The sequence below is a fragment of the Abramis brama genome (assembly GCF_963993115.1).
Source record: "Abramis brama genome assembly, chromosome: 15".
Lineage (NCBI taxonomy): Eukaryota > Metazoa > Chordata > Actinopteri > Cypriniformes > Leuciscidae > Abramis > Abramis brama.
In genome coordinates this window covers 359056-375736 of record NC_139977.1, presented here as the reverse complement: position 1 = coordinate 375736, position 16681 = coordinate 359056, and the positions used below count along the sequence as shown (strand labels likewise).

The 16681-nt window shown below is 52.8% G+C and overlaps 1 protein-coding gene across 3 annotated transcripts in view; it reads right to left on the bottom strand.

The window, feature by feature from the left end:
- Positions 1–6146, bottom strand: part of ddx46 (DEAD (Asp-Glu-Ala-Asp) box polypeptide 46) — a 35707-nt gene extending 29561 nt beyond the window's left edge. For 2 of the 3 annotated variants that reach the window (XM_084137527.1, XM_084137528.1), the window contains exons 1-3: positions 5747–5819; positions 1162–1347; positions 905–979 (exon numbers count right to left, since the gene is read on the bottom strand). In XM_084137527.1, coding sequence (XP_083993653.1) covers positions 905–979; positions 1162–1347; positions 5747–5763 — 278 coding nt within the window. In that variant the 5' untranslated portion in view covers positions 5764–5819. Of the gene's footprint in view, positions 1–904; positions 980–1161; positions 1348–5746; positions 5820–6020 lie in introns of those variants that run through there. The other variant, XM_084137529.1, reaches the window with a different exon arrangement.
- Between the last annotated feature and the right edge of the window lie 10535 nt (positions 6147–16681).

Genomic DNA, 16681 nt, shown 5'->3' with positions numbered 1-16681 from the left:
CAAATTATACCACAAATAAACACAACAGAATAAAGAGACAAATGAAATAAAGACGGCTTTAAGTGTTTCAGGGGGATCTAACAGCAGTCGGGTAAGAAATACTACAAACATTAAAGTAATCAAATGTAAAATAACACTGGATAGTTTCCATTGTAAAAATTAAATACAGACTGACGCTTACAATTAAAGTTCTTCAGTCAAGAGCAGCGAGTGATGTTCTGTTTAATCAACACTAACGACACTGACACGTATTGTGCTGCTGTCCCTTTAAGAGCGAGCACACGGACTCTCTGCAGGACAGACACACACCCTTCCTGCGCATCACAGTCAGAGAGAGTTTGCGTTCGCTTCATTAGGACGCTTCAGGCTCTCTACAGATATACCTCTAATGTCCGTGAGGAAAGTATCCGGAGTTCCGGTTCATTTCTGTGACGCGCTCCAGTTCACATCCTGCTAGTTTTCAACATGTTCTTGTTATGGTGAGTGCACACGATTAAAAGCAGACCCTGTACCGTTTCAAATGATGGATTATTTTAAAGTTGTTTCTGCTGTCATGAGGAGAAAGTGTCAGTGATCGCTCCTCCATATCCTGCAGTAAAGCACTGATACTTAAGCTTACACACACACACTCTCCTGATAACAGCACACATTTATCTAGATTAACGCTCGAGCGTTAGGAGTGATGATCGTGAATGTTGGATTTCCAGCTCAGACTGTAGAACTGCCGTCAGTGATCTGTCCCTCAGGTCGCCACTCCCTGTGGAGTTTATCTTTCTGAGACTAACAGACTATATACAGCCGAAGCCCCTAGTGGGTCCCGGACCCCTGCTTCAGACGATCAGCAGAAGTGTTCAGGTGTGTGTGTGTGTGTGTGTGTGTGTGTGTGTGTGAGAGAGAGACTGACCTCCTCCCTCTGCTCCTGCTCTTGCTCCTCCTGCGCTCTCGGCTGGTGCGTCTCCTGTCCCGACTCCTGGAGCGCCTGTGAAGAGACGTGACGGGGCCGTGAGCACATGACAGCAGTGTGTGTGTGTGTGAGTGTGTGAGTGAGTGAGTGAGTGAGTGAGTGAGTGAGTGAGTGAGTGAGTGAGTGAGTGAGTGAGTGAGTGAGTGAGTGAGTGAGTGAGTGAGTGAGTGAGTGAGTGTGTGTGTGTGTGTCCTGACCTCGGCCTCTTGCGGTCTCTGGAGCGTGACCTCCTCCTCTCTCTGCTGCGAGAGCGTTCTCTCCTGCTGCGCTCGCGGGCTCGTGACCCGGCCGGATCCTCTTTCTTCGAGCGCTTGGAGTCGGGCGAGCGGCTCTTGGACCTGCTGGCGGACCGGGCCCTCGAGCTGGAGCGCTTCCGGTAGTGCCTGAGACAGAGACAGGGGTGAGACACGGTGAGACATGGGCGAGATGCGGGCGAGACATGGCTGAGACATGGGCGACACGCGGGCGAGTTTTAAAGCTTTTAATATGGATATTTTTCTAACACAAATAAGATAAGAGTTTAATATAACTCTGATTGTGTTCGTCTGAAAGAATAATGTCATATACACCTAGGATGGCTTGAGGGCGAGTAAATCATGGGCTAATTTTCATTTTTGGATGAACTATCCCTTTAATATGTTAACTAATGATTACATGATTCAATGACTGTTCTAGAGAGCTTTACAGGTCTTCATCAGCCTGAAGGGGTTTATTCTGAGATCTCACACACACACACACACACACTCACACACTGAAGGGGTTTATTCTGAGATCTCACACACACACACACACACACACACACACTGAAGGGGTGTATTCTGAGATCACTGGTCACTGGTCTTTTCTCCTCTATTGTGTCGTATATGCGAGTGAAACGCTTCTGGAACAAGAACACATGAGGGCGGGGCTTGATTGTGTCCATGGGGAATTGATTGGATGGTTGAGGTTTGCTATTGGTGGATCTCATGTGAGTGACAGGTTATAGCCCCGCCCTCGTCATCAGAGAAGAGAAGTTGCTGTTTTTCAGATTCAAGATTACCAGGAAAAGGAATTTAACAATAATGGTGTGGGTAAAAAAAAAAAAAAAATCTCAATTTTAATTTCTCAATTCTCATTTTTATGTACCGATATCGATTATCCATAAATCATAATCTTTGTTACTTTTGATATGAAACAAAGGCCCCATTTACACTGCATGGTTCAAGTGACCCAGTTCCGATGTTTTCCTCTCATGTGACACAGATCGGATATGACCGGCGAACGTGTGAGCAGGAAAAAAGCACATGGATTCCGATATTCTCAGATGGGTTTCAGGCCTCACTACATGTGGAAAAACATCAGATATGAATCGGATACGTGCATTTGGGTCTGCCATGTAAGCAGACAAATCGGATATTTCCCAGTAAATGCGAGTCGTAAGTCATAAACAAAGGGACGTCAACTCCGGTGGACACCAACTGCGATCACGACTCATGACTGGCGATGGAGGACGAAGGCTCAACACAGTGGAGTAATGCGGAGGTGTATGTCTTGAGGAGGAACAACTCTACAGCAGGAGAACAACTCTACAGCAGGAGAACAACTCTACAGCAGGAGAACAACTCTACAGCAGGAGAACAACTCTACAGCAGGAGAACAACTCTACAGCAGGAGAACAACTCTACAGCAGGAGAACAACTCTACAGCAGGAGGAGAATAACTCTACAGCAGGAGGAGAATAACTCTACAGCAGGAGGAGAATAACTCTACAGGAGGAGGAGAACAACTCTACAGGAGGAGGAGAACAACTCTACAGGAGGAGGAGAACAACTCTACAGGAGGAGGAGAACAACTCTACAGGAGGAGGAGAACAACTCTACAGGAGGAGAACAACTCCACAGCAGGAGGAGAACAACTCCACAGCAGGAGGAGAACAACTCCACAGCAGGAGGAGAACAACTCCACAGCAGGAGGAGAATAACTCCACAGCAGGAGAACAACTCCACAGCAGGAGAACAACTCCACAGCAGGAGGAGAACAACTCCACAGCAGGAGGAGAACAACTCCACAGCAGGAGGAGAACAACTCCACAGCAGGAGAACAACTCCACAGCAGCAGGAGAACAGGAGAACAACTCTACAGCAGCAGGAGAACAGGAGAACAACTCTACAGCAGCAGGAGAACAACTCTACAGCAGCAGGAGAACAACTCTACAGCAGCAGGAGAACAACTCTACAGCAGGAGAACAACTCTACAGCAGGAGAACAACTCTACAGCAGGAGAACAACTCTACAGCAGGAGAACAACTCTACAGCAGGAGGAGAATAACTCTACAGCAGGAGGAGAACAACTCTACAGGAGAATAACTACAGGAGAATAACTCTACAGCAGGAGGAGAATAACTCTACAGCAGGAGGAGAATAACTCTACAGGAGGAGGAGAACAACTCTACAGGAGGAGGAGAACAACTCTACAGGAGGAGGAGAACAACTCCACAGGAGGAGGAGAACAACTCCACAGGAGGAGGAGAACAACTCCACAGGAGGAGGAGAACAACTCCACAGCAGGAGAACAACTCCACAGCAGGAGGAGAACAACTCCACAGCAGGAGGAGAACAACTCCACAGCAGGATGAGAACAACTCCACAGCAGGAGGAGAACAACTCTACAGCAGCAGGAGAACAACTCTACAGCAGGAGAACAACTCTACAGCAGGAGAACAACTCTACAGCAGGAGAACAACTCTACAGCAGGAGAACAACTCTACAGCAGGAGGAGAACAACTCTACAGCAGGAGGAGAACAACTCTACAGCAGGAGGAGAACAACTCTACAGGAGAATAACTACAGGAGAATAACTCTACAGCAGGAGGAGAATAACTCTACAGTAGGAGGAGAATAACTCTACAGCAGGAGGAGAACAACTCTACAGGAGGAGGAGAACAACTCTACAGCAGGAGGAGAACAACTCTACAGGAGGAGGAGAACAACTCTACAGGAGGAGGAGAACAACTCTACAGGAGGAGGAGAATAACTCCACAGCAGGAGAATAACTCCACAGCAGGAGGAGAATAACTCTACAGCAGGAGGAGAATAACTCTACAGCAGGAGGAGAATAACTCCACAGGAGGAGAATAACTCCACAGCAGGAGAATAACTCTACAGGAGGAGAATAACTCTACAGGAGGAGAATAACTCCAGAGCAGGAGAATAACTCCACAGCAGGAGGAGAATAACTCCACAGCAGGAGGAGAATAACTCTACAGGAGGAGGAGAATAACTCTACAGCAGGAGGAGAATAACTCCACAGCAGGAGGAGAATAACTCCACAGCAGGAGGAGAATAACTCCACAGCAGGAGGAGAATAACTCCACAGCAGGAGGAGAATAACTCTACAGGAGGAGAATAACTCCAGAGCAGGAGAATAACTCTACAGCAGGAGGAGAATAACTCTACAGCAGGAGGAGAATAACTCCACAGCAGGAGGAGAATAACTCCACAGCAGGAGGAGAATAACTCTACAGGAGGAGAATAACTCCAGAGCAGGAGAATAACTCTACAGCAGGAGGAGAATAACTCTACAGGAGGAGAATAACTCCACAGCAGGAGGAGAATAACTCCACAGCAGGAGGAGAATAACTCCACAGCAGGAGGAGAATAACTCTACAGGAGGAGAATAACTCCACAGCAGGAGGAGAATAACTCTACAGCAGGAGAATAACTCCAGAGCAGGAGAATAACTCTACAGCAGGAGGAGAATAACTCTACAGCAGGAGGAGAATAACTCCACAGCAGGAGGAGAATAACTCCACAGCAGGAGGAGAATAACTCTACAGGAGGAGAATAACTCCAGAGCAGGAGAATAACTCTACAGCAGGAGGAGAATAACTCTACAGCAGGAGGAGAATAACTCTACAGCAGGAGGAGAATAACTCTACAGGAGGAGACAATAACTATGCATTTGATAGACGCTTTTATCCAAATATATATATTTATATGTGAATCGATACTGAATCAAACTGAATCGCAGTTGGAATTGAATCACAAGCTTGTGAATCGAAATCGTACAGAATCGTGAAATGTGTGACAATGTCCAGATAAATCATTTATAATAAACATGGCAAAATTCTATTAAGAAAAAGAATTGTCTAATGATTTCATGGTGACTTTAAACCATTTTAAAGAAACAGCTAATAGTTTTGTTTATGTTTCAACTGGGAACGATAGAAATTTAGTTTTATTATACTGGCTCCACATTATATTCACAAAGTTAAAAAAGACTGAAAAACAACTTTACGCAAATATTATAAAATAATAATATATTATAATAATATATTATTAAATAATAATAATTAGTAGTATTGTTAGTAATTATTTACAACAGAGGTCAACATATATCAGTAAATTAGATATTTACTTAAAATATGGAAGTTAATTTTATGGAAGCTGACTGCGTTGTTATGACGTAATGAATTAAACTGTATTTAATTGTGATGTAAACAACATGATAATGGCGCGATATGCAGATATTCACACAGACCGGGGAACTCACTAACCTCCTCTACATGCTCTACATGCTCTCCATTACACCATTTATAGCAAACATTAGTTAGTGAGTTAGTTAGTTAGTTAGTCTGTGAGCTCAAACGTAGAGTTTACGTCTTATGATTATGATTGTTTCATTCGCAGCGCAGCGGTATTAATAACACCTTCATAATACACTCTTGTAATTCACACTGGAAATATTACTAAAACAGTTAAACGTGATGATCAAATGAAATTGAATAAACATGGAAAGATTTACCGTGACTCTCTTCCCATGATGTCGCTTCAGTGAGTGCAAACACACAAACACTTCCGGCTGCATGATGACCACTTCCGCTCTTTACTTTTATTAAAGGGACAGATTCCAGTTCGTCCAAAAATTAACGTTCGATCCAGAAACGATGACAAAACTATTCCTTTTATGGATTTATTTAAATTAGAGACTTTATACCGCAAACAGAAAATACAAATCAAACCAATAATAAAATATTTAAGTAAATAAAAGTCACCAAAAAATTACATTCAAACCTTACCAGATGTAGCATTACCGAGTATTTTTCTGCTGAAGCAGCCGATGGGCTGGAATCGGGATCTCCTTCAAACGTGTGTGTGTGTGTGTGTGTGTGTGTCATGTTGTTTTCGTGATTTAGTAAAAATCCACTGCTGTCGCTCAAACACTCGCATGATGACGTGGAGAGTCACGTGTTCGGACGCTTGTGCGTTACCATCCATCAAATCTTATCATAAGGAATGTCACTTAATTAATCTGATACTTCTTTAAGCTATATTTACTATTTATAAATGTAAATTTGGAGGAAATAAGCCTTTGTTTTTAATTTTAAGATTAGAAATTCAGCAATACCTAAACGCAATGTTGTGTTTAAAAATAAGAAAGCTGCAGTGTGTTTCAAATTTGTAAAGAATTTTTTTATTTAACTTTTAAGTTTGTCACTGTTTCTTTATACATTTGTTTACTCAATGTACCCCCTTAACCGTAGTTGTAATTCTTTAAAACAAATACCAAAAAATCGGATTTGCGACTCGATTCATTGTTCAGAAATACACAATTACGATAAGATACAGCAAATAAAATAAAATAAGATGAAGACAGCATTCAGATGTTCCCAGTATCACTTCATCTGAATGTAAAGCTCCCTCAAAATGACATTCTTCTTCTTCTTTGTCCACTTTCCTCTGATATACAGTCGTGTTTAAAATATAGCAGTGTGTTTAAAAAAGTGAGTAAAGCTCAAAATCCTTATAATAACTTTTATTTCAATACACGCAAAAGCATTGGGAACACTGCACAATCTATTCAATCAAAACATAAAGAAAAATCTGTTATTGCTTTATAGAAAGGGAAGAAAAAGGAATATTAGGCTGTTCAGATAAATAGCAGTGTCTGCATTTGTCTTTACAACGTCAAACCTTTACTGTATAAACTGGAGAATGCTTGAAGACTGAGCTTTGGTGTGAATCACTGGACTGATGTTTAGTTGTGTACGCAGAGTGTCTGAGAACCGCTCCAGTGAGCCGGTGTCCCAGCAGACCACAGCTCCTCAGACCACAGCTCCTCAGACCACAGCTCCTCAGACCACAGCTCCTCAGACCACAGCACCTCAGACCACAGCTCCTCAGACCACAGCTCCTCAGACCACAGCTCCTCAGACCACAGCACCTCAGACCACAGCTCCTCAGACCACAGCTCCTCAGACCACAGCTCCTCAGACCACAACACCTCAGACCACAGCTCCTCAGACCACAGCTCCTCAGACCACAGCACCTCAGACCACAGCTCCTCAGACCACTGCTCCTCAGACCACAGCTCCTCAGACCACAGCTCCTCAGACCACAGCTCCTCAGACCACAGCTCCTCAGACCACTGCTCCTCAGACCACAGCACCTCAGACCACAGCTCCTCAGACCACAGCTCCTCAGACCACAGCACCTCAGACCACAGCTCCTCAGACCACTGCTCCTCAGACCACAGCTCCTCAGACCACAGCTCCTCAGACCACAGCTCCTCAGACCACTGCTCCTCAGACCACAGCACCTCAGACCACAGCTCCTCAGACCACAGCTCCTCAGACCACAGCTCCTCAGACCACAGCTCCTCAGACCACAGCACCTCAGACCACAGCTCCTCAGACCACAGCTCCTCAGACCACAGCACCTCAGACCACAGCTCCTCAGACCACAGCACCTCAGACCACAGCTCCTCAGACCACAGCTCCTCAGACCACAGCACCTCAGACCACAGCTCCTCAGACCACTGCTCCTCAGACCACAGCTCCTCAGACCACAGCTCCTCAGACCACAGCTCCTCAGACCACAGCACCTCAGACCACTGCTCCTCAGACCACAGCACCTCAGACCACAGCTCCTCAGACCACTGCTCCTCAGACCACTGCTCCTCAGACCACTGCTCCTCAGACCACAGCTCCAGCAGACCACAGCTCCTCAGACCACAGCTCCTCAGACCACAGCTCCTCAGACCACAGCACCTCAGACCACAGCTCCTCAGACCACTGCTCCTCAGACCACAGCTCCAGCAGACGACAGCACCTCAGACCACTGCTCCTCAGACCACAGCACCTCAGACCACAGCTCCTCAGACCACTGCTCCTCAGACCACAGCTCCAGCAGACCACAGCTCCTCAGACCACAGCTCCTCAGACCACAGCTCCTCAGACCACAGCACCTCAGACCACAGCTCCTCAGACCACTGCTCCTCAGACCACAGCTCCTCAGACCACAGCACCTCAGACCACTGCTCCTCAGACCACAGCACCTCAGACCACAGCTCCTCAGACCACTGCTCCTCAGACCACTGCTCCTCAGACCACAGCTCCAGCAGACCACAGCACCTCAGACCACAGCTCCTCAGACCACAGCTCCTCAGACCACAGCACCTCAGACCACAGCTCCTCAGACCACAGCTCCTCAGACCACAGCTCCTCAGACCACAGCTCCAGCAGACCACAGCACCTCAGACCACAGCTCCTCAGACCACAGCTCCTCAGACCACTGCTCCTCAGACCACAGCTCCAGCAGACCACAGCTCCTCAGACCACAGCTCCTCAGACCACTGCTCCTCAGACCACAGCTCCTCAGACCACAGCACCTCAGACCACAGCTCCTCTGACCACAGCTCCTCAGACCACAGCTCCTCTGACCACTGCTCCTCAGACCACAGCTCCTCAGACCACAGCACCTCAGACCACAGCTCCTCAGACCACAGCTCCTCAGACCACAGCTCCTCAGACCACTGCTCCTCAGACCACAGCTCCTCAGACCACAGCTCCTCTGACCACAGCTCCTCAGACCACAGCTCCTCAGACCACAGCTCCTCTGACCACAGCTCCTCAGACCACAGCTCCTCTGACCAATGCTCCTCAGACCACAGCTCCTCAGACCACAGCACCTCAGACCACAGCTCCTCTGACCACAGCTCCTCAGACCACAGCTCCTCAGACCACAGCTCCTCTGACCACTGCTCCTCAGACCACAGCTCCTCAGACCACAGCACCTCAGACCACAGCTCCTCAGACCACAGCACCTCAGACCACAGCTCCTCAGACCACAGCTCCTCAGACCACAGCTCCAGCAGACCACAGCACCTCAGACCACAACACCTCAGACCACAGCTCCAGCAGACCACAGCACCTCAGACCACAGCTCCTCAGACCACAGCACCTCAGACCACAGCTCCTCAGACCACAGCTCCAGCAGACCACAGCACCTCAGACCACAGCACCTCAGACCACAGCTCCTCAGACCACAGCTCCTCAGACCACAGCTCCTCTGACCACAGCTCCTCAGACCACAGCTCCTCTGACCACTGCTCCTCAGACCACAGCTCCTCAGACCACAGCTCCTCAGACCACAGCTCCTCAGACCACAGCTCCTCAGACCACAGCACCTCAGACCACAGCTCCTCAGACCACAGCTCCTCAGACCACAGCTCCAGCAGACCACAGCACCTCAGACCACAACACCTCAGACCACAGCTCCTCAGACCACAGCACCTCAGACCACAGCTCCTCAGACCACAGCTCCAGCAGACCACAGCACCTCAGACCACAACACCTCAGACCACAGCTCCTCAGACCACAGCTCCTCAGACCACTGCTCCTCAGACCACAGCTCCTCAGACCACAGCTCCTCAGACCACAGCACCTCAGACCACAGCACCTCAGACCACAGCTCCTCAGACCACAGCACCTCAGACCACAGCACCTCAGACCACAGCTCCTCAGACCACTGCTCCTCAGACCACAGCTCCTCAGACCACAGCACCTCAGACCACAACACCTCAGACCACAGCTCCTCAGACCACAGCACCTCAGACCACAGCTCCTCAGACAACAGCTCCTCAGACCACAGCTCCAGCAGACCACAGCACCTCAGACCACAGCACCTCAGACCACAGCTCCTCAGACCACAGCTCCTCTGACCACAGCTCCAGCAGACCACTGCTCCTCAGACCACAGCTCCTCAGACCACAGCTCCAGCAGACCACTGCTCCTCAGACCACAGCTCCTCAGACCACAGTTCCAGCAGACCACAGCTCCTCAGACCACAGGTCCAGCAGACCACAGCTCCTCAGACCACAGCTCCTCAGACCACAGCTCCTCAGACCACTGCTCCTCAGACCACAGCTCCAGCAGACCACAGCTCCTCAGACCACAGCTCCTCAGACCACAGCTCCTCAGACCACAGCACCTCAGACCACAGCTCCTCAGACCACTGCTCCTCAGACCACAGCTCCAGCAGACGACAGCACCTCAGACCACTGCTCCTCAGACCACAGCACCTCAGACCACAGCTCCTCAGACCACTGCTCCTCAGACCACAGCTCCAGCAGACCACAGCTCCTCAGACCACAGCTCCTCAGACCACAGCTCCTCAGACCACAGCTCCTCAGACCACAGCACCTCAGACCACAGCTCCTCAGACCACTGCTCCTCAGACCACAGCTCCTCAGACCACAGCACCTCAGACCACTGCTCCTCAGACCACAGCACCTCAGACCACAGCTCCTCAGACCACAGCTCCTCAGACCACTGCTCCAGCAGACCACAGCACCTCAGACCACAACACCTCAGACCACAGCTCCAGCAGACCACAGCACCTCAGACCACAGCTCCTCAGACCACAGCACCTCAGACCACAGCTCCTCAGACCACAGCTCCAGCAGACCACAGCACCTCAGACCACAGCACCTCAGACCACAGCTCCTCAGACCACAGCTCCTCAGACCACAGCTCCTCTGACCACAGCTCCTCAGACCACAGCTCCTCTGACCACTGCTCCTCAGACCACAGCTCCTCAGACCACAGCACCTCAGACCACAGCTCCTCTGACCACAGCTCCTCAGACCACAGCTCCTCAGACCACAGCTCCTCAGACCACAGCTCCTCAGACCACAGCTCCAGCAGACCACAGCACCTCAGACCACAACACCTCAGACCACAGCTCCTCAGACCACAGCACCTCAGACCACAGCTCCTCAGACCACAGCTCCAGCAGACCACAGCACCTCAGACCACAGCACCTCAGACCACAGCTCCAGCAGACCACAGCACCTCAGACCACAACACCTCAGACCACAGCTCCTCAGACCACAGCACCTCAGACCACAGCTCCTCAGACCACAGCTCCTCAGACCACAGCTCCAGCAGACCACAGCACCTCAGACCACAACACCTCAGACCACAGCTCCTCAGACCACAGCTCCTCAGACCACAGCTCCAGCAGACCACAGCTCCAGCAGACCACAGCTCCTCAGACCACAGCTCCTCAGACCACAGCACCTCAGACCACAGCTCCTCAGACCACAGCTCCTCAGACCACAGCACCTCAGACCACAGCTCCTCAGACCACAGCTCCTCAGACCACAGCTCCTCAGACCACAGCACCTCAGACCAAAGCTCCTCAGACCACTGCTCCTCAGACCACAGCTCCTCAGACCACAGCTCCTCAGACCACAGCTCCAGCAGACCACAGCACCTCAGACCACAGCACCTCAGACCACAGCTCCTCAGACCACAGCTCCTCAGACCACTGCTCCTCAGACCACAGCTCCTCAGACCACAGCTCCTCAGACCACAGCACCTCAGATCACAGCACCTCAGACCACAGCTCCTCAGACCACAGCTCCTCAGACCACAGCTCCAGCAGACCACAGCACCTCAGACCACAGCACCTCAGACCACAGCTCCTCAGACCACTGCTCCTCAGACCACAGCTCCTCAGACCACAGCACCTCAGACCACAACACCTCAGACCACAGCTCCTCAGACCACAGCACCTCAGACCACAGCTCCTCAGACAACAGCTCCTCAGACCACAGCTCCAGCAGACCACAGCACCTCAGACCACAGCACCTCAGACCACAGCTCCTCAGACCACAGCTCCTCTGACCACAGCTCCAGCAGACCACTGCTCCTCAGACCACAGCTCCTCAGACCACAGCTCCAGCAGACCACTGCTCCTCAGACCACAGCTCCTCAGACCACAGTTCCAGCAGACCACAGCTCCTCAGACCACAGGTCCAGCAGACCACAGCTCCTCAGACCACAGCTCCTCAGACCACTGCTCCTCAGACCACTGCTCCTCAGACCACAGCTCCTCAGACCACAGCTCCTCAGACCACTGCTCCTCAGACCACTGCTCCTCAGACCACAGCTCCAGCAGACCACAGCTCCTCAGACCACAGCTCCTCAGACCACAGCTCCTCAGACCACAGCACCTCAGACCACAGCTCCTCAGACCACTGCTCCTCAGACCACAGCTCCAGCAGACGACAGCACCTCAGACCACTGCTCCTCAGACCACAGCACCTCAGACCACAGCTCCTCAGACCACTGCTCCTCAGACCACAGCTCCAGCAGACCACAGCTCCTCAGACCACAGCTCCTCAGACCACAGCTCCTCAGACCACAGCACCTCAGACCACAGCTCCTCAGACCACTGCTCCTCAGACCACAGCTCCTCAGACCACAGCACCTCAGACCACTGTTCCTCAGACCACAGCACCTCAGACCACAGCTCCTCAGACCACAGCTCCTCAGACCACTGCTCCTCAGACCACTGCTCCTCAGACCACAGCTCCAGCAGACCACAGCACCTCAGACCACAGCTCCTCAGACCACAGCTCCTCAGACCACTGCTCCTCAGACCACTGCTCCTCAGACCACAGCTCCAGCAGACCACAGCTCCTCAGACCACAGCTCCTCAGACCACAGCTCCTCAGACCAAAGCTCCTCAGACCACTGCTCCTCAGACCACAGCTCCAGCAGACCACAGCTCCTCAGACCACAGCTCCTCAGACCACAGCTCCTCAGACCACAGCTCCTCAGACCACTGCTCCTCAGACCACAGCTCCAGCAGATCACAGCTCCTCAGACCACAGCTCCTCAGACCACTGCTCCTCAGACCACAGCACCTCAGACCACAGCTCCTCTGACCACAGCTCCTCAGACCACAGCTCCTCTGACCACTGCTCCTCAGACCACAGCTCCTCAGACCACAGCACCTCAGACCACAGCTCCTCAGACCACAGCTCCTCAGACCACAGCTCCTCAGACCACAGCTCCTCAGACCACTGCTCCTCAGACCACAGCTCCAGCAGACCACAGCTCCTCAGACCACAGCTCCTCAGACCACAGCACCTCAGACCACAGCTCCTCAGACCACAGCTCCTCTGACCACAGCTCCTCAGACCACAGCTCCTCAGACCACAGCTCCTCTGACCACTGCTCCTCAGACCACAGCTCCTCAGACCACAGCTCCTCAGACCACAGCACCTCAGACCACAGCTCCTCAGACCACAGCTCCTCAGACCACAGCTCCAGCAGACCACAGCACCTCAGACCACAACACCTCAGACCACAGCTCCAGCAGACCACAGCACCTCAGACCACAGCACCTCAGACCACAGCTCCTCAGACCACAGCTCCAGCAGACCACAGCACCTCAGACCACAGCACCTCAGACCACAGCTCCTCAGACCACAGCTCCTCTGACCACAGCTCCTCAGACCACAGCTCCTCTGACCACTGCTCCTCAGACCACAGCTCCTCAGACCACAGCACCTCAGACCACAGCTCCTCTGACCACAGCTCCTCAGACCACAGCTCCTCAGACCACAGCTCCTCAGACCACAGCTCCTCAGACCACAGCTCCAGCAGACCACAGCACCTCAGACCACAGCACCTCAGACCACAGCTCCTCAGACCACAGCTCCTCAGACCACAGCTCCTCAGACCACAGCTCCAGCAGACCACAGCACCTCAGACCACAGCACCTCAGACCACAGCTCCTCAGACCACTGCTCCTCAGACCACAGCTCCTCAGACCACAGCTCCTCAGACCACAGCACCTCAGACCACAGCACCTCAGACCACAGCTCCTCAGACCACAGCTCCAGCAGACCACAGCACCTCAGACCACAGCACCTCAGACCACAGCTCCTCAGACCACAGCTCCTCAGACCACTGCTCCTCAGACCACAGCTCCTCAGACCACAGCACCTCAGACCACAACACCTCAGACCACAGCTCCTCAGACCACAGCACCTCAGACCACAGCTCCTCAGACAACAGCTCCTCAGACCACAGCTCCAGCAGACCACAGCACCTCAGACCACAGCACCTCAGACCACAGCTCCTCAGACCACAGCTCCTCTGACCACAGCTCCAGCAGACCACTGCTCCTCAGACCACAGCTCCTCTGACCACAGCTCCTCAGACCACAGCTCCTCTGACCACTGCTCCTCAGACCACAGCTCCTCAGACCACAGCACCTCAGACCACAGCTCCTCAGACCACAGCTCCTCAGACCACAGCTCCTCAGACCACAGCTCCTCTGACCACTGCTCCTCAGACCACAGCTCCTCAGACCACAGCACCTCAGACCACAGCTCCTCAGACCACAGCTCCTCAGACCACAGCTCCTCAGACCACAGCTCCTCAGACCACTGCTCCTCAGACCACAGCTCCAGCAGACCACAGCTCCTCAGACCACAGCTCCTCAGACCACAGCACCTCAGACCACAGCTCCTCAGACCACAGCTCCTCTGACCACAGCTCCTCAGACCACAGCTCCTCAGACCACAGCTCCTCTGACCACTGCTCCTCAGACCACAGCTCCTCAGACCACAGCTCCTCAGACCACAGCACCTCAGACCACAGCTCCTCAGACCACAGCTCCTCAGACCACAGCTCCAGCAGACCACAGCACCTCAGACCACAACACCTCAGACCACAGCTCCAGCAGACCACAGCACCTCAGACCACAGCTCCTCAGACCACAGCACCTCAGACCACAGCTCCTCAGACCACAGCTCCAGCAGACCACAGCACCTCAGACCACAGCACCTCAGACCACAGCTCCTCAGACCACAGCTCCTCTGACCACAGCTCCTCAGACCACAGCTCCTCTGACCACTGCTCCTCAGACCACAGCTCCTCAGACCACAGCACCTCAGACCACAGCTCCTCTGACCACAGCTCCTCAGACCACAGCTCCTCAGACCACAGCTCCTCAGACCACAGCTCCTCAGACCACAGCACCTCAGACCACAGCACCTCAGACCACAGCTCCTCAGACCACAGCTCCTCAGACCACAGCTCCTCAGACCACAGCTCCAGCAGACCACAGCACCTCAGACCACAGCACCTCAGACCACAGCTCCTCAGACCACTGCTCCTCAGACCACAGCTCCTCAGACCACAGCTCCTCAGACCACAGCACCTCAGACCACAGCACCTCAGACCACAGCTCCTCAGACCACAGCTCCAGCAGACCACAGCACCTCAGACCACAGCACCTCAGACCACAGCTCCTCAGACCACAGCTCCTCAGACCACTGCTCCTCAGACCACAGCTCCTCAGACCACAGCACCTCAGACCACAACACCTCAGACCACAGCTCCTCAGACCACAGCACCTCAGACCACAGCTCCTCAGACAACAGCTCCTCAGACCACAGCTCCAGCAGACCACAGCACCTCAGACCACAGCACCTCAGACCACAGCTCCTCAGACCACAGCTCCTCTGACCACAGCTCCAGCAGACCACTGCTCCTCAGACCACAGCTCCTCAGACCACAGCTCCAGCAGACCACTGCTCCTCAGACCACAGCTCCTCAGACCACAGTTCCAGCAGACCACAGCTCCTCAGACCACAGGTCCAGCAGACCACAGCTCCTCAGACCACAGCTCCTCAGACCACAGCTCCTCAGACCACAGCTCCAGCAGACCACAGCTCCTCAGACCACAGCTCCAGCAGACCACAGCTCCTCAGACCACAGCTCCAGCTCCTCTGACCACAGCTCCTCTGACCACAGCTCCAGCAGACCACAGCTCCTCTGACCACAGGTCCAGCAGACCACAGCTCCTCAGACCACAGCTCCTCAGACCACAGCTCCAGCAGACGACAGCTCCTCAGACCACAGCTCCAGCAGACCACAGCTCCTCAGACCACAGCTCCAGCTCCTCTGACCACAGCTCCTCTGACCACAGCTCCAGCAGACCACAGCTCCTCAGACCACAGGTCCAGCAGACCACAGCTCCTCAGACCACAGCTCCTCAGACCACAGCTCCAGCAGACAACAGCTCCTCAGACCACAGCTCCAGCAGACCACAGCTCCTCAGACCACAGCTCCAGCTCCTCTGACCACAGCTCCTCTGACCACAGCTCCAGCAGACCACAGCTCCTCAGACCACAGGTCCAGCAGACCACAGCTCCTCAGACCACAGCTCCTCAGACCACAGCTCCAGCAGACCACAGCACCTCAGACCACAACACCTCAGACCACAGCTCCTCAGACCACAGCTCCTCAGACCACAGCTCCTCAGACCACAGCTCCAGCAGACCACAGCTCCTCAGACCACAGCACCTCAGACCACAGCTCCTCAGACCACAGCTCCTCAGACCACAGCACCTCAGACCACAGCTCCTCAGACCACAGCTCCTCAGACCACAGCACCTCAGACCACAGCTCCTCAGACCACAGCTCCTCAGACCACTGCTCCTCAGACCACAGCACCTCAGACCACAGCTCCTCAGACCACAGCTCCTCAGACCACTGCTCCTCAGACCACTGCTCCTCAGACCACAGCTCCAGCAGACCACAGCTCCTCAGACCACAGCTCCTCAGACCACAGCTCCAGCAGACCACAGCTC